Source organism: Toxotes jaculatrix, chromosome 5 (genome assembly GCF_017976425.1).
Source record: "Toxotes jaculatrix isolate fToxJac2 chromosome 5, fToxJac2.pri, whole genome shotgun sequence".
Classification (NCBI taxonomy): domain Eukaryota; kingdom Metazoa; phylum Chordata; class Actinopteri; family Toxotidae; genus Toxotes; species Toxotes jaculatrix.
Genome location: NC_054398.1, coordinates 5,134,744 through 5,153,472, shown reverse-complemented (window position 1 = coordinate 5,153,472; position 18,729 = coordinate 5,134,744). Strand labels below are relative to the sequence as shown.

General features: G+C 43.3%; 1 protein-coding gene across 1 annotated transcript in view; it reads left to right on the top strand.

The window, feature by feature from the left end:
- Nucleotides 1-18,483, top strand: part of st3gal2 (ST3 beta-galactoside alpha-2,3-sialyltransferase 2) — a 30,807-nt gene extending 12,324 nt beyond the window's left edge. Inside the window, exons 2-8 of the mRNA XM_041038155.1 lie at nucleotides 836-1,486; nucleotides 8,774-8,833; nucleotides 9,259-9,392; nucleotides 11,830-12,009; nucleotides 12,422-12,467; nucleotides 13,341-13,460; nucleotides 13,619-18,483. Of these exons, the coding sequence (XP_040894089.1) occupies nucleotides 836-1,486; nucleotides 8,774-8,833; nucleotides 9,259-9,392; nucleotides 11,830-12,009; nucleotides 12,422-12,467; nucleotides 13,341-13,460; nucleotides 13,619-13,792 (1,365 nt within the window). The 3' untranslated portion in view covers nucleotides 13,793-18,483. The remainder of the gene's footprint in view (nucleotides 1-835; nucleotides 1,487-8,773; nucleotides 8,834-9,258; nucleotides 9,393-11,829; nucleotides 12,010-12,421; nucleotides 12,468-13,340; nucleotides 13,461-13,618) is intronic.
- Nucleotides 18,484-18,729: the final 246 nt, after the last annotated feature.

Here is an 18,729-nt window from a genome sequence, read left to right as displayed (position 1 = left end):
GAGTAAAAAAAGCAAGAATACAGAGAAAACAGCAGGTCACAGAAGAACCAAGCAGGGAAGACAAGAAACCAAAAGCACAAGAGAGGGGAAGAGAGGTATTTTTTTGTTGAGGATGGCTAGAGACGTGATGGAACACCCTTCAGGCCAAACCTCCTCCCTTGTACTGCTCCTCCTCCCTCTCCTCCTCCCTTCTTCCCTCCCTCTCTCCGCTGCTCTCAACTAGTCTGCCAGCTTTCTTTGGCTACGTCGCTTCAGTGCAACGAGAGAGAGACAGAAAAGAGAGAAAGCAGAGCGCTGGAGCCAAGCTTACCATTCACACAGATGGCAGGGAAAGCGAGAAGGACCTGCTGCATCCATCCGCTGGATTTCACTGAAGATGGACACTGCAGTTCATGACAAAAAGGGAGAGAAAAGAGAGTGGTGGTCATAAAGACAAGGAAAGCCAGGGAAGAGAAAGTTGGAAAGTACAAAAGGAGAGAATGAACAAATGACAGAAAGGAAAAAAAGGTGAGACAGTGCTCGAAGCTGAAGGAGAGATCACCTTACATCGAAAGCAAAGGACTTCCGAAGCAGTCAGGCTACAGCTGTGTGTGATTCAGCTGCGACTCGTGCGCGTTTGTGTGTGTGTGTCAAGACATTGCTGTGTGTGAGACGAGCACATAGCTGTGGAGGAGAGGGGAGGGAGAGAATCCAGCAGGAGACAGAGAGCGAGCGTTGGAGCATCGCTGAGTGCACAGCTTGACTGTGAGACAAATTGACTCTGACACATTATCTTCTATCAGTGTGTGAGTGTGTGTTTCACTTGCCTGATATAGTGGGTGATATTGTGGTTCAGAGTCATAGTCAGGAGGTCGTCCCAATCACGCTGACCAGGCCTTGGTGGTCGTTGCACAGAGGCGGAGGAGGTGGTGGGCTGGGGACAGTGGCAGGCCCAGGGGTGGGGGCATGGCCATGGGGGGGCCGCATCCCGTCCTCCACCCTGCACCGGGACAGGCGCTGGGGCTGGGGGTCCTGGGGCGGGGGTCCGTCCAGGGGAGCTCCCCGACTCTCCGAGCTCAGGCCCTGGCTGAGCGGAGGGGTGGCTGGGGCAGCAGGAGGTGGAGGTAATACCGGTGGAGGAGGCGGGGCGGAGAAAGCAGGCAGGGTGAGATGTTCCCGCAGAATCTGGGTTCTCCTCGCCTCGCTGATTCTCGTCTTCCTCACCTCGCTCTTCTTTTCCGTCTCACTCCGCGGGGGCGTCAGCTTCAACTACCTGGAGCCGCCTGGGTGGGAGGAGTCGAGGCGAGTGAAGCTAGTGCCCAGCTATGTGGGCGCACACCGCCTGTCACCACCTGACACCCCACAGCAGAAGACATGTGCCTGCCCACGCTGTGTCGGAGACCCCGGCGTCTCTGATTGGTTCGATGAGAACTACGACCCTGATATCTCACCTGTTTGGACCAGAGACAACATCCAGCTGCCCTCTGATGTCTACTACTGGTGGGTGGTAAGTAACAATATGATATAGCTTTGCCTGCTGGAGTTCTGCCACCAATAAAGTTGTGATGTGGGAGGAGCTGCTGGTTCCAGCAGTGTTTTCTCCCTATTTACATTTTTCTTTAAATGATGTCTTTAGTATTACATAACATAGAAACACAGGCCTCCCTTACAGTTTTATGTTATTGACAGCAGTTTCAATTCTTTCATCCTCGTCTGAGAAATCATGTTTTGTCCGTCATTTATACCCATGAGCCTCAGTCACTGTTGCTATAGAGAAGTACCCAGTCAGAGGCACTGGAGTGAACACATTATGCTATGTTGTTGAATTTGGCACCAGAATTACTGAATTCATCCAAAATTGATTTGAAATTATGTGAATCTGCAGATTGTGTTTTCCCAACACCATAATTATTTGCTTCCATCCACCATTAGCGATGCACATAATAGAATTTAACGCTTGGTGATTGGTAGTTTTTTGCCGAATTGCACCTTGAGAAGAACTTTTACCTCAAAACTCTTACGTACACAGACTTGTACCCTCTACTTTTTTATCAAACAAACATATATATTCTAACACACTCGTAAATCCCTTGTACCGTTAACGTAACCAGCAGCGTTTCCTGCCAATTCAAACCATAGAAGTTCTTCAAGTGTGAATCATCATTGTCTGTGGGGAAAAACAAATGGGACTTTAACCTCTGGAACAAAGAGTTCCCGAAATATCTCCCGACCTGAGTCCCAGGCCCCAGCTTGAAGAAAGAAGACCACCCACAGGAGCGAGTGGGGAGTTGTGTTTTTTATATATATATATATATGTATACGTATATATAGAAACACACAACATTCAGCCACAACATTAAAACTGGTAACTGCTTAACTTAATGTTGTGGCTGATCGGTATATAAATTTATCAGGGCACCAACATACATAATTCAGTAATACATCATAATCGCATATCTCTCTCCATCCTCCTCATCCACTCTCATCGTTGAGCCAACCAATCCCTTCTTACAAGTACTACATGCTCCTCATGTATCCCTGCCAGTCATATGTCATGGTGTTAGTGGAGAAGTGGAAAATCACAGGATTGGCCACTGGGCTTTTCTTGAACCAAAACTGAGTAATGACTAAAAAAAATGAAATGAATACATCCTCAGAGAGAGAGAGAGAGAGAGAGAGAGAGAGAGAGAGAGAGAGAGAGAGAGAGAGAGAGAGAGAGAGAGAGAGAGAGAGAGAGAGAGAGAGAGAGAGATGTGAGGCACTTAATTAAAGAATTCTTGCATTAACACCCCCCTCTGTGAATGTGTGTGTGTGTATTTGTGTTTGTCGCTGTGCTTCCGTGGCTGTATACTTGTTTGTGTGTATAGGTGCACTCAAAAGTACGCACATATTGGTGTGTGTGTTTCCGGTGTTATCTCCAGCGTTGTATCCCTCTGTGGCTGGTTTAGAGTCCTGTTTCAGAGCAGTATCCTCACTCCAGCTCTGAAATGGCAGAAAACTGCAAACACAGGCCAACAGCTGCCAAGTCATTAGGTCACACTGAAACAGGGAGGTGATGAACTGGTGGAGAGGGGAGAGGGGACAAAGGAGAAATAAATGAGTGCAACAAAAGATGAAGAGAAGGGAGACGGATAGGGAAGGAATATGGGAGATCAAATATAGGATAAAGCAGAGAGAGTGGGAAAATGGGAGTGGTGAAATGACAAAAGAGGGAAGTGAGGGATGAAACAGTTTTACAGATAAAGCAGATAAATAGGGAGGAAGGAGTACAGAAAAAGAAGGGAAGATATGAAGAATATGGAAAATGCGTGAGACAACAATAAAACAAACCACAGGACAAAGAGAAGAAAGGTGCAGAGCCATACCAAACAGGATAAACATACCCGTCTCTGCAGACCTATTAGATCAGCGTTTCTCTGTTTGGACCTTATGCTTCCTTCTCAGTGGTGCCTCTCTGTTATTCTACATGAGAGAGAACATAATGTTTAACTGCATGGAGTAGTCTGGGACCTACATATTGCATGTGTAACCTGCTAATATGCTGTACACAAATCTTGAAATCACATTTTAGACTTTCTGTTCTGTGCCTGCAAATAAATTCTGGCCAAAAAAAAAAAAAAAAATCATTATACCACTCCAAGGTTTTTAGAATTGTTAAAGGATTTAACCCAAGGATAAAAAAAAAACAACAACTTTAGTCCCCACTAGTGTGATGACTTTCAAAAATTTACATGGTTTTGGAAAGGAAAAAACATCAAGAGAAAGCTAGAAAGCCCTGTGTTTAGGAAGACCAACAACTCATTACCATCTTTAGGGAGGGTGCCTGTCGACTTTGAAATTAAACTTACACTTAGATTCTCTTAATTTATCTCAGTGGCACAAAGAACCACTCCTTTGTCCTTTGGACTGTAGGCTTATATTAGAGACCGGCCATTATTTCCAGTGTCCCCTGATCCCCGTTAACACAAATGCCAAACTTACCCATGTTTATCGGTTATCTGGTAAATTAGTATAATGTCCATTTGTACAGTGCTAATTTCATCAGTACAGCATGAGTCATGCCAGGTCTCTGCTTTTTGGGCATCATAATGTAAAGGTGAGGGGAAATTCAGGCTTTTGCCTTTGGGAACAAGGAGACAGAATAAGTGGTTGTTTCCCAGTAACACACAGATTCACAGTGAGAGGTAGCAATGTAAGTGCTCCCCAGTCAATTATTTGCTTTTTTCGCTTCTGAAAGAAATTCTTCAGTCCAGAGGTTTTAATATGGAGAGTGAACATAACCAAACTGAGTGGTGAAACAACCTCTCTGCTTTGTTCCCCACCCCACTGACTTGCTTTTAGTGCAGAGTCCAATCAACCAGTGTTTGGAAGGAAAGACAAACAAATATACACATGATTGAGTGAGTGCTGTATGTGATGTTCTTCAGTCAAACCTAGTGTGTTGTTGTGCACTCCTGCCTGAGGAGAGGAAGAATAAAGCATTAAATGATAGAAACATTTTAAAGAATGATTTCCTGTCCAGGACTTAAATGAAGCTTCAGTTTGGTGAAACAGTTTTCATAAACCCAGCCACCAGTTTTTTTGATTAAAGGGGGCTTTTTTTTTTTTTTTTTTTTTTTTTTTTTTTTACTGATGACTTTGATTCACTGGAGGTGATTTTCAGTTCATTGGCATGTTTTTGATTTGCACTGATTTTGAAAGAAGAGACAGACAAATAATTGAAAAATACTGAGGTCTGGACATTTGCTTCCAAAGATAGTTGATATTGTGAAAAACAGCACAGGCAGGGGACTCGATGCTCGACTCAGTTGACACAGGGATAGGAAAAAACTGGTCTTTAATATACTTGGTGCACTCGGTACACGGGAAAACAGTCCACAATCAGGCACAGGTATCAAAAAAACATGAGGCCAAATCAGTAACGAGCACAGGGGAAATAGAATGGGTCAAAACACACAAGGAGCAACACTAGGAATGAAGGCTGGAACACTTGACTCTAGGAACAGAGACTATCTGGCACAGAATAAAGGGGAGAACAAGACTTAAATACACTAGGTGGGAAGACTATTAGACACAGGTGCAACACATTAGGGACTGGACAGGTAATCACAAAGGCGGGAAAACAAAGGAGGGCGGGAAGTGAATCTGCAATGAGACAAAGGGTTAGTGATTTCAAAATAAAACAGGAAAGTAACCAAGCTGGTACCAGGAAAACAGACAAGCAGGACCTGACTCAAGATCTGGATGTGACAGATACCAGAGTGCAGGATTTGGTTGCACAGTTTTAGGGGTCCAGAACTTCTGGTGTCACTCCAGCTCTCTGGAATCACACACAGAGAAACACAGAAAGACGGAGAACAGAAAGAGAAATATGCATTTTGATCGTCAGCTCAGATTTGCGGATCATATTACTTAGTTTACTAAAAGGGTCATATTTTACCGAGCTAATGCTACTTTTGTCAGTTCCATTAGCTATGTAACAATTACGCCTGGCAATTACTGGGTGTAAATATTTAACAACTAATCTCTACACAAGAAATATTTGAGTGGTGCAGTGCTTTTTAATTTAGTGTTGCATAAATCTCCACTCAGTTAACACTTACTTTATAACTAGGCTAAGTGTAAGGTCACGCAAAGCTTGTGCAGCCAACTCCTGAAGTAGCAGCAATTTGTATGATGTATTGGCTTAAATGAAAAAGAAAAGTTGTATTACTTGAAAGTAGGTGTCAGGAAGCTTATACTTTAGGAGGCAGAGGACAGCTGAGAGGAAGGAAGCAAGACAGAACTGGCATGGCTGCCAAAAAACATCTGCCAAAAATTAGTAGCCCCTGAACAACAGCGGTGGAGCATGCCAAGCTGGCTCTGGCATTATGCAGGGAGTCAAAGGATGGAGGGATCAAGAAGGATGGAAAGGAGAAAAATGCAGAGAGGCAACAGCAGGAGAAAGAAAGCTAGAGAGAGGAGAGAGTAAAGGAAAGTAAAAGAAAGATTTAGTGGTCTCAAATCAGCGATGATGAGCTGCATGGTGCACAGGCGTCCCAGAGAGACGAAGAAGAGATGAAGAAAGACAAGAGGAGGCGGAGGAACAAAGATGGGAGCAAGGGAAATTAAAGAGAAGGAATTAGGCATGAGGGCAAGAAGACTGCTGGAGAGGATGTATGAATGAAAATGCAAGCGAATGAGATCTATGTTGGGAAAAGCGAATTAAGGCCGATAGTGGGTGAAAAGAAAGTGGTTACAAAGGAGTGCGAGAATGAAGATTGCTGTGTGGGAGAGAGGGAGAGAGCGACAGAAGGGAAAATGTGGTTATAGAGAGGGGCAGCCGTGTAGTGGCTGCCAATATCCTGATGGAACTTTTGTGTGTGTGTCTAGTTTTTATGTGTGCAGGTGCTTTCTTTCTCTTTGCATGCATGAATGCACATTTGCCTGTGTGGTTTGGCAGATGCTCAAATTGGAACAAGATTTTTTTTTTTTTTCAAAAAGTGGACAACTTCTCTTTGTTAGCTGCGGGCGTGTGTCACCATTGTCTTTACATCCCACAATGAAGCAGTTCAAAACCATGATCCAGAAAAAAAAAAAAAATAACAGTCACACTCTGCATTAAAATGACTAGACAAAGCAGGAATATATTTTTACTCCTGAGCGTGATCATGCGGCTTCACAACATTTCACATCTCTAAAAACACAATCACCGTCAATCTAAGGCGACTGGTGTCTGCCTCAGAACAGACAGGTGCACAGATTGCTGCCTACATGAACACTGAAATAGGTTTTGTTAGCTGTAATCATTCCTCTTCTTCATACAGGCCATTTAAATATCCCTTCCCAATGTAAGTGATAGGTTGTTTTTTTTTTTTTAAATCATAGCTGTTTAATATACATTGGAGAACAGTTTGACTTTATCATTTTATTTTAGATAGTTATTGATGGTGGTTTCCAAAGTTATTTATTGAGTCAAGTGTTAAACCTCCAAAACAAACCTATTGAATGTAAAAAAAGATAACCAGAGATGTGATCACTCCAGCTGTGACGCGTCAACATGCTGACGTTCTGACCCACGAGTGGTCAGTAGCCATTACTTGAGTGCTCAGTACTCATGGGTCGGACCACGCCCATCTTCAAACTCAGCCTTCATTTTGATTTCAACTACACACCTGCAAAGTTTCCTAACTGCATCTTGCACGGCTCTGACGCTATGGTGGTGACAAAATCTGTCCACAGACAGACAGACAGACACATAAACACCCAGCTCAAGTACTCAAAACCACCTCTGTGGTAGGTCCCACATTAAGTGTCTCCAGGACCACATTTTGCCATGATGACACACACACACACACACACACACACACACACACACACACACACACACACACACACACACACACACACACACACAGAGCCAAGCTGTTGCGGCTGGTAAAAACAGCTGAAGATGTAATGTTTATTGCCTGCAGGTGACGCATCTGTTAAAAGTCAAGCAACTTTGTGTGTACGAGAACACATTTACACATCTACATCGACAGGCCAAAGCTGCTGTTACTTTTCCGACCAGTAAATGATGCAGGTTTGCATATGTAGAACTACCAAAGAGCTCCCCCTTGTGGAGAATCTCCAAGCTTTTGTAGATTAGCCAACTTGGTGTTTTGCACCTAAAAAAAATTGTGTTAATGTATCTACATGTTTTGGTTTGTTATTTTTTGTTTTGTTGTATAAGGGATTCAATTTTCTAAAGAATCATTTATAATTTTGACTGGGGTTTAATTATTGCTTTTTCAAAACCCAGGTAGACTTTTTTCTGTGTTTGCTTTAATATCAGCTTTAATGAAGTGACCTTTGAAGCTAAAGCACTTAAATGGTTTTTAAATGTTTCCAAACTAGATGTTCAACAGTGCATTAAGGCCATTTTCACAGTAGTCAGAGAGAAAATCGCAATCTGAACTTTTCTTGTGAACAACAATAATAGCTGCAAAGTCATGGTGTTATATATCCGTTAAGCCTTTCTCACTTGGGGACCCTAAGGACAAAATCACCTACAGTATCATTTTCCTCCTGTCTTTGTATGTCTTTCAACTTCCTTTACATCTTCTGTTCTTTCATGCTTCACACTTCTTTATATTCAAATCGTAACTTTAACTTTTTCATCCACATGCTATTTATTCTGGTCATTTTTGACTCATCCAGACAGGAGAGCCTTGCTGTCATCTGTGCTGTCACTTTTGTTTACGTGTTCGAGTAGAACAGAAGGTCCTTTGGACATCTCACTGTGGTTGGTGACAGACAGAGGAAAAAAAAAACAACAACTGGAAAGACACAAAGAAACTTTAACACTGTGTCTGTTTAAGTGTAATTTGAAGAGTTTATGTGCAGACAGCCACACGTAGGCACATGTAGTCTGAAAAAAGTACCTCTTGCCTTTTATCCTTGCTTTCATGGTCGTCTGTTTTCAGTTTTGTTTTTTTTTAAATTCAGCTTGTTTTTGATGTGTGGACAGCGATGCCTCTGCTCTTCTGACCACAGCTCACCACAGTCTGACTGCATCCTGTCAGTCTGACACATGGCTGTTACCTAAACACACACACACACACACACATACACACACTCACTCACAGGCAGGCACAAGCACCTGCTTATTTGCACATGAATGCCGGCAAATGCATGCATACACACGTACATGGGCACACAGTAACTAAATTTAAAGTCTGTTGTCAGATACAATTTGTCTGCAGAGGAGAAACTACACATCCTAACCATTCTCTCTCTCTCTCTCTCTCTCTCTCTCTTTCTCCCTCTCTAGATGTTACAGCCCCAGTTTAAACCCCACAGCATCCAGCAGGTGCTGCTGAGGTTGTTCCAGGTATTTTATATTATTAATTAATCTTTCCATTACCATGGTACTTTCAAATCAGCCAAGTCATTACTTCACACTCTTGGGCAAAGGCAGAGGGGAAAAGATTGCCTTTATTAGGCATCAGGTTTTATCAGTGACCCAGCTCATTCCTTTTTAATGTATCTGTATATCTTTTTTCTCAGTCTGACTCTCAGCACATTGTGTTTAAATATCTCAGTCTGGCTCCCTCAGGGCAGGAGGGGCATATGTATTTTTCATGGAGGGTCTCATGAGGAACTCTCCCCAATATTGAGAGCGGGATGTGTTTTTTACAATCGCATCTCAGCTGCTGGTTAGGTTAGTTTGTGCAGCTTGCTGTTCTAGTGTCCTATTTCATTTCCTGTTTAGCTTGAACCCAATCTGCTTTATTCCATTACTGCTGTCTATCGCAGGTCATTCCCGGAAGGTCACCATACGGCTCGTGGGATCAGGGGCGCTGTCTGCGCTGCGCCGTGGTGGGGAATTCCGGAAACCTCCGGGGGGCCGGATATGGGGCCACCATTGATGGACACAACTACATCATGAGGTGAGAGGGACAGATGTAATGGGTAGAGAGGCAAAGTGATAGAAAGCAGATAGAAAGCGGAGTGGATGCAGGGCTGCATTAAGCAGAGCAAGACCTAAACATAGATAAGACGAAGGCTGAAACTGGCAGATGAATAGAGGAGGAGGAAGAGGAAGAGGAGGTAGACAGCTGGAGATAAAGGGGGGGAAGAGAGCTCTTGGGAGGAGAGCACTATACCATCACAGTGCACAGTCTGTGCCATTAAAGTTACATCATCATCATCAAGTTTGTGCGTGTGTGAGGGGGAGATGTACTTATTATAAGAAAGATGATAAAGTACTTTTTTAATCCAAAAGGGAAATTGCAGAATAAAGAAGCAGACAGCTGATGTGTTCTTCTGATACTATATTTAATCTCACTGTGTAATGCTGTCCACTATTTAGCTCTCCTATTGGTTAACGGAGAGGTCACCTGACTCATATGAGGTCATCACAGAGGGTTTTATATCCAAGGAGCTGAAATGTGTAAATTGTGTGTCTCTCACATACACACCCATGCGCAGGGGCAGATAAATCCTTTTTGTGTCTGTATCTTTCCCCGACCATTGTCGTGCAGCAGCGATGCATCACAGAGCGTTATTGTTGTCAGTTGGCATGAACACACAGCTGTCTGTTGTTTCCAGCAGCGCTTGTGTATATGTTGAGGCCACGTGCTGGATTGCTATGAAAGCCTCAGCCTCAGGAATGACTAGTATCTTGTGTGCTAAAGACATTAGCATCCATTAGCGATGCACTGTCAGCAGACCGGTGTGGGCAGCCTCCAACTTCCATGTCCTGTTACACTTTCTCGTCGCTGTGGTTTTGATTCTCATTTGTTTTTAAAAATCAGCTGGGTCCACAACAGGCCCACTCACCACCACCACCCACCTCCTGTCTGTCTGCCTTTTCAATCCCGCTATCTGGGCAAGCATCTGTTCTGCTGGCTGACATATGGGTAGGCGCACTCAGCGGCCATTTTTTTTTTTTCAGGTGCACCTTCCTGTTTACATAAACAACTCACTCCTCCAGACAGTGAGTCACGTCTACTGTAAATACAGCAAAAGTCTTAAGCACACACAGAGTTGAATGGTTCAGTTGCTGTCTGACTGAAGGTTACACCAGACTAAATTATATTATATAATAAGATGTGCTGCTGGAAAGTCCTTGTCATGAGACCTGTTGATGCTTTGAAGCAAACCACAGGTAAACAAACAAAGACTCAGAATAACGTCATGTTCGGATAACTTGTCCAGCACGAGAAAGTTTACACAGCTCAAGAAGAAGAAACTAACGAGGAAACTCGATCATAAAAACTGAATGTCTAGCAAACTATTTTCTGTCTTTCTTTTCCTTTTATGACATGATGAAAGCAACAGTTTATCTTCTTGGCCTTTAACCCTAAAGCCCAAAGGGAAGAGAAGAGCAGACATGTTTATTAGTCAGCTTTAAAAATGTTGTCAGGCATGTTTTTGAAATGGACAGAGGCAGGCTAGCTGTTTTTTTTTTAACTAGGCTTAGACTCACCAGGGGGCCAGAAACATGAATTCATGAATTCTGTTGTGTACACACTGTAAGTACAGATATTGGACAGATACTGTTGCCAACATGGTTGCCAACATTTGTCCCTTAAAAAGGAAACAGCAACACAGCTTCTTAATAAACGTCACACAAAGATCGACATGTTATGCTACACATATCAACTATTGCAGAGTGGTGCAGGAAGTTTAATTTAGATAAATGTAACTTACACAGGGACAAACAGTGACTGGTCTGGTTTCTATCGCAGAGAAGACTGAATGACTGAAAAGACAGACAGACAGACATGAGCGACTGCTGCCGGGGTTTGAACTAACATTACCACATGAGGTTTGTTTGTGAGTGAGCTGCTGGCAGCAGTTTCAGAGCGCAGGCTTTGAATTTTTCTACAATCGGTGGAATGTTATCTTTTTAAATCATGGAGAAGGTTTGTAGTGTTTCCCGCCTTCATTGGCAGCTGTTTATCCAGCTTTAGGAGTCCAAACTATTTCCAAATGACCAACACTGTATGAGTTCTCTTTGACGCATTTTCCTCGCTTCGTGCAGACGTCTGACTCTTCTCACGGTCACTTGTTTTTTACATTTCCAGTGTGTGTGTGTGTTTTTTTTTCCCTTTTGTTTTGACCTACATGTGTCAGCTACATGAGCCCATTGCTCAGTGATTGTGCAGATGAGTGTTGATCCAAATGGACAACAGCATTGCACATTTATCCAAAACTGCTCATTATTCAAGTTTATCATCGTTGTTGTGGGAATTTTTTTTAATGCTAATTATTTAGATCATTTCATCGGCCAGCTGGAGGCCTCACACATCGATAGATAGCAACGTGTGAGCTGAAGACAGACATCTCCTCATGCTGTTTCCCTCTCACTCTTGCTCCTAGGATAAATCTGGCCCCCACAGTGGGCTATGAGGAAGACGCAGGCAGCCACACCACTCACCACTTCATGTACCCGGAGAGCGCCAAAAACCTGGCTGCCAACGTCAGCTTTGTCCTGGTTCCCTTCAAAACACTGGATCTTGTTTGGATCACGAGTGCTCTGTCCACTGGCCAGATTCGATTGTAAGAAGACGCACGCGTGCACGCACACACACACAGATGTGTCTAAGCAAGGGATTAACACATATGTGAATGCATATTCATGTGCATAAAAACAGCATAGGGACACTAAAGGGTTGACATCCAGCATTAGAGACACATAAGTATAGTTTGAGGGGATAAATATATTCCACTTTACACACACACACACACACACACACACACACACACACACACACACACACACACACACACACACACACACACACACACACAGAGCAGAGAGTCACTGGGTTGGAGCAATCTGTCAGCCGTCAATCATCCAGAATTCATAGCTGCAGCAATCACTTAAAGTGCTGATTGAATGTGTTTAATCAATTTCTCCCTCCCTCCCTCCCTCCCTCTCTCTTTCTCTCCCTCTCTCTCTCTTTCTCAGTACCTACGCTCCAGTGAAGCAGTTCCTCCGTGTAGATAAAGACAAGGTGTGAATTTTCAACATTTACTTTCGGCCATTCTCACACACTCATAGTAATATGCAAAAACACATACATATATGCATCCGCACACACACACACACACACGCACGCAGTGACCCTGCTTTGCTGCAATTATGCCATCCCTGCCCCACTGTTGATGAAGGATTATAGTTAGATTATAAACCTTCCCTTTGTTTTCAGTAATCTTCTGCTTGCTCTTTAATCCGTGAAAATAAATAAACTCAAACTAATCCCGGCCCCGTGAAGACTTTGTGAATATCTTCGTCTGGTCAGAGACACGGTTTTTACAGTTTCTTTGGAGCCAACCCAAAAATATAGATTTATAAGACTTCCTCCTCCGCAGAGGAGCTCTAAGCAGCCTAGAGTCCTGTTTGTCAGGACTGAGCATCACCTGGAGGTAGGTGATAAATTTGTAATTACTATTCATTTGGTTAACAGCACTTTTAATCTTTCACAGCCATCAAAACCTCAGAGAGTATTAAAATTTAACCTGGCAAAATCTTTTCTTGTTCAATTGGACCTTTTGAATATGCATGAGATACGATTTGAGGTTATCCTCCAAGTATTACTGTGTAAGTTATCTGATGCCATAGATCTGAATTCAGAGGAACTTGGATTAACTTTCCATAAACAAGGAACATTTGTAAAAAAAAAAAAAACAAATCCACATTTTGTGGCTATGCCTTGTATATCTCTCTGAAGAGAAGACGATGGAGCAATGCAGTAAAATGTTTTCCTTTACAAAAATACACTCTCCTCTCCTTCTTCCTTCTATGCTGAAGTTTGGGTTTGATTCTTTGTGAAATTTACAGCAAGTCAACTATTATTCCTCACTCTGGGTCTCTGTCCACCACCCAGGTCCAGATCTTTAACCCAGCATTCTTTAAATACATCCACGACCGCTGGACCCGACATCACGGGCGCTACCCGTCCACTGGCATGCTCGTGCTTTTCTTTGCCCTTCACGTCTGTGATGAGGTCAGTGTTCCTCTTTCTCTCTTTGCTTTCACGTTATCACCACATACTGTAAATCCTTGCACCCATGCTGAAACTGTACTTGCTGGGTATTCATCCTGGATGGATACATGTATAATCACACGCTTGCTTTCCAATACTCACTTGTCGATCTTCTCTAGGTGAATGTGTTTGGTTTCGGGGCGGACGGCCGAGGAAACTGGCACCACTACTGGGAGCAGAACCGCTACTCTGGAGAGTTCAGGAAGACCGGCGTCCACGATGCAGACTACGAAGCCCAGATCATTCAGCGTCTGGCCAAGGCCGGCAAAATCACTGTATTCCCTGGGAAATAACCAGCAAATCACCCTCCAGATATCGAAGGTTTCACGTTAGAACTGCTTTGTCAACGGTCGCCATGGAGGCTGCTTAGAATGTGTTAGATATTCTCACTTTCACTTACCTGCACCCAGTTGAAATAAACCAAATACTGAAGGCAAGACGAAATGGTCACAGAGGTGACTCATCACACAAAGTGAACTGTTACCAAAAAGTTAATCCTTTCACTCTCTCACCAGTCCTGTTTCTGAACCAGGAACAGGGAACATGGAGGTCCATATGTCGTCCTGCTCACTGACCTAAAAGTGGGAGCTGAGCCTTTTATTAGACTGTGAACTAACTGGCTCAAGATTTCACCTCTAACGGCCAAAACAAGACCATGGACCTCTTTCCCAGGGCAGCTTCACCACAAATACCGACTTTGACTGTGTACAGCAACCAAGACAGCCGGAGACGGAAAGATCTCACAAATACATGTCCCACTTCTGGACTCAGTCTAGTAGAAATGTTCGCCTATGGATGAGTAGTATAAAAAAAAAACGTAGTCTACGTACTGAAGACACCACATAAACAGGACCGTTAGCATCCTGGGGGCTATTGTTCTACAGCCATGTGGTGTCTGACAGCAAACCTATAGCTCATCTTCACCTTCCAAGCTGTGGATGTTGGCAAACACCGGGAACTGCTGGTCAGAAGTCTTTGTACCGTCAAACATTTTGAAGGCACCATGACTACTCCTGCTGCTCTGACAGAACCCTGGGCCATGTTCTGATTTGCCCTCACTCGAGAAAGAATTAATCTTCTCAAATCATATCGGGAGGTGAAACATCTCTTGCCACTTTTCAGTGTCATAACTCCACTTTATTGTGAGTTCTGCCTCAGAAGACAGTGTTACAGGGGACTTAGTCTGGCTGTGACGGGCTATAAAACGTCTGCTTATAAGACGATAGGTGTTTGCTGTGGGTTTATAGCGTATGACTGTCCTCTAAACCCCCCAGGTTCTCACCCAGCTTATAGCGAGGCTTCAGCTCTTTGCGGCAGATCCACAGAAACACAATCAAGGCTTTTGCCTTTCAGCCACTCTGACTCAGAAATATCACTGCACCACTAGCATGAGCTTCAGCTTCTGTAGCCTGATTTTAAATGCCACAGCAACCACAGGCCCAGCTACACATCACATCCAGACACAGACAGAAATGTTCTGGGAGGGTGTTGGTTTGACTGCGTGAGACTCTAATGAGGCCAAAAGTCCATCTCCTGGGATTTCATGTTTGGATGGAGGCACACTGGTTTCTGGACCGGAGTTTAAATCCCAATGCGGTCTGTCAGGGTCTAATTTGGGAGAGGAGGAGACAGAGAGCTGGGGCATGAAGAACCAGTCTGACAAAGCCAGCATGAGAAACACATCCTTTGCTCCAGTGTTTTATGGGATGAAAATAAAAAGAAGTTGGTTCGGTGTTTATCTGCGGCACCTTCACACGTCTACACAAACTGTACTGGACTCGCCATTTTGGTTTTGGAAAGGACTGAAACAAAGACTCTGCTTCTTCGTCCCCCTTCACGAATCGAACACTCCAGCCTGACTCCTGTATCCCAGTGAGGTTAAAGACTATCAGGAGCATTTCACCCCAGATTAAGGCCCACATGATGGGGTGAAGGAAAACCCCACTGGATCTGGGAACTGCTTAACTTGTCAGCAGCTCGGCTTCATTAACCACGAGCCCAGGTCCCTGCTCAGCCAATTAAAACTTCAGCTATGTCTGGAGGGGGTGTAGCCACCAGACGCCTTAGACTTCACCTCTGTAAAGCATAAACTGCACTTCTGATTTTCACGATGATGGCACATCCTCCTGCAGACTGCAGATTTCATTTGTTAGTTTTGTACTGTTTACTGTTGAGTTTACACTTCGGCTGGATTTATACTGTTAGCTCGGATTAGATTTTCTTTTCCATCCAGGTGGCACATTAATGGTTTCTATCATCATTTGGCATCACCCATTTACAGTCTCCACTGTCAGCTATTTACATACAGATAGTTTCTAAAAACAGAAAAAATCCATCTAAAGATGTTATGATGAAGATGCTGGTTGCTAAGGACAACTACTCAGAGTTCCTGTAAAGGTCCTGTGTAGGTCTGGAAAAGAAGTTACTGTCTTTCAAGATGTGATGAGTAATATTTTCACTGCCCCTTTACACTAAACTTATGTATGGGTTTGAATTTTTTGGATTATTGATCAGTATTAACGACTCAGCAGTTGCGCTGAGGTTTTTAATACGTACGTTATTTCAGTTGAAAGACACTTGATTAAAATTGATAATTTACTCAGAACTTCTAAAAACTTGGATTCAAATAATACTAAATATTTATGATTGACTAAACATTCAGAGTTAAAGGTACCGTGTGGAGTTTTTGATGACTAGTACAGATATAGAGGGATATTTCTTTACCTGTGGGTCCCAGTTTTGCTTGTTTTCACACACGTGCATGTGATTTCACGTGTACAAGTACAAGAAAAAGTGGTTTTCTACTTATCTACAAGTGGCAGCGGTGACAATAAATGCAGGGAAGAGGAAGAGTGTTAGCAGGTAAACATGGATATAAACATAATGCAGGATGCACACAGTGTGTGTTCATGAATACCACTGAACGTAAACAGAAACTCCACGGGGCACCTTTAAGTTTGGGGAGAAAAACCAACATTATCAGTTATTTTCCGGGAGTTTAAAGCTCAAAGACTCAGCTAATCTGTTTTATCAGGACTGTGTGGATGTGGTTTTGTCAGATCTGATTAACAGTGGCCTGGTTGCACAGTAAAACAACACACCACCCGCTGCCACAGTTTGATTCGACCATTGTACAACTTTGATTGGTGCATGGAAAAATATGTATCAACACATTTCTTCAACCGGGCCCCGCCCACCTCCAACTCTGACAAAAACAACAAAAAAACAAAACAACAAAACAAAACAAAAGCAAAAACAAAAGCAAAAAAAAAAAAAAAAAAAAAAAAACAGAAATCCCTCAACTGAAATACCCCAAAACTGCTGAAAACTAATTCACACTAAAAAACAGATTCAGAAAATGTGTTTTTAAGGCCTTTAAAATATTGTTTTGATCAAACTATGGGAAAATTATACTAGTTACAGATTTTCTATCCTCAGGAGTCAGTATCTAGTGACTCATTATGTGTAATACAGTCAACTAAAAAAACAAAAACAAACAAAAAACAAATCTGCCACCACAAAAATGGTCATAGCTAAACCTGTGGGTAGAAGTTGTGTAGGAGCTGTGTGTGTCCACCGCTGCAGCAGATGCTGCGTTCATGTGTATGTGTGAAAACAGAGCACACAGTTAAAAGTTAAGGGATGTAACCAAGTGACATTTGGAGGCTTGTTCTTATTACGTGTTTTAAGTTTTACTCAAATCACTTTTGTTGAGAAGGATTTAAGGTACACACACACACACAGTGAGGAGAGTTAGGGTGTCACACTGCCCCCAGCAGGTGATGGGAAGAACTGTGCCTCCTTTGCTGATATCACTTCTGTTGCCGTGTTATTGTATTACCTTTGGGTGATGTTGTATAACCACCGATGACTCTCATGTACGACCATTGTTCTTTCTGCTTTCAGTGTTTTTATCCTACTTTGCACAGAACAGATTTTATGGGCTGCTTCAGTGTCGAGCTGGGCTCACTTAAGAGTCAGTGTGGCTGAATCTGGACAGACACACACACACACACACACTCATGCTTTCGTGCCTTGTCCTGCTGCTGGATGTCACTCGCCTACAGCTGCTCCATTGGCAACACGCACCTGCTACCTTTGCATTTTTTTTAGTCCCTCACAGACACAGACACACACACACACACATGCACACACGTCTTCTAGCTGAGAGCTGTGCCTTCTGAGCTGTACACACACACACACACACACAGCTACATGAAAACACACACTCTGCCTTTGGCTCGGGGTACAGGCGCCTCCCGCTCTTAACTTCTTACCGCTTTGTACAGTGACGTCGTTTTTTTAAAGACCTGTGTAGGCTAAAGGACAGGATGTGCTGTGAATTCTTATTAGGTCACTTGCTACTTTTCTGAACATGTAGTTGATGCTTTTGAGGCATTCCTGCTTTTCTAGACAATGAGGAAGGACATGAACAAGATGGCCGACACGCAGAGGGTCATCTGCTACATTAAAGCTCACCGTACTACACATACCTGTCCCCGCCTTTCCGGATCTGACTTGAAGTACTCAGTGACTGTGGAACAACAGATGGCGAAGATGACAACGCATCTAAAGGTTTAGACATATCAGTGCGCCGCGGTGTCAGCTGTCATGGTCCTGTGTTATTGATGTTTGTTTCCCAAGATGCTCCCTCCAGCTTCAAAATGAATGTGTAAATTGTTTTGGAGGTATCGTGGCTTTCATCGTGACATTTCCCAGGCTCTCTGGCAGCAGAGGAAAAACACATTCCTCGTGTCTGCAGGAGGTAGAAAACTCTTAATAGTCGACTCTGCCCCCAAACAGGCGAGAGACCCCGTTACAGCATGGGAACTGTTATCAACCTCCCCAGTTTCTCACAGTTGTAGACCAGAACATTGTGATCAGATAGAAGGAGGAGGGTGCAGGGTGATCCCTCTCTGCTGTGCTAGCCTAAATTAGTTTTTTTCTCACTCCCCCACCCCACCTACAGCACATGACACAGATCTGAGAGTTCCCTGTAGCATTTATAACCTAAAGTAGGTCTTTTCTCCTGTCACTGACCCAATACACTGATTTTTTTTTTTTTTTTTTTTTTGCTCCTCCCTGAGTTGATTCTTAAAATAATTTCTCAAATGTGTGCAGCACCAGGTTTTCAGGCTGAGGTCTGTGTTGCAGCTGTTTAGGTGTTAGTCAATAATAAATGGCTGCATAGGTTGAGAGCATTTTGGGAAATGTGGGCCTTGATTTTTTT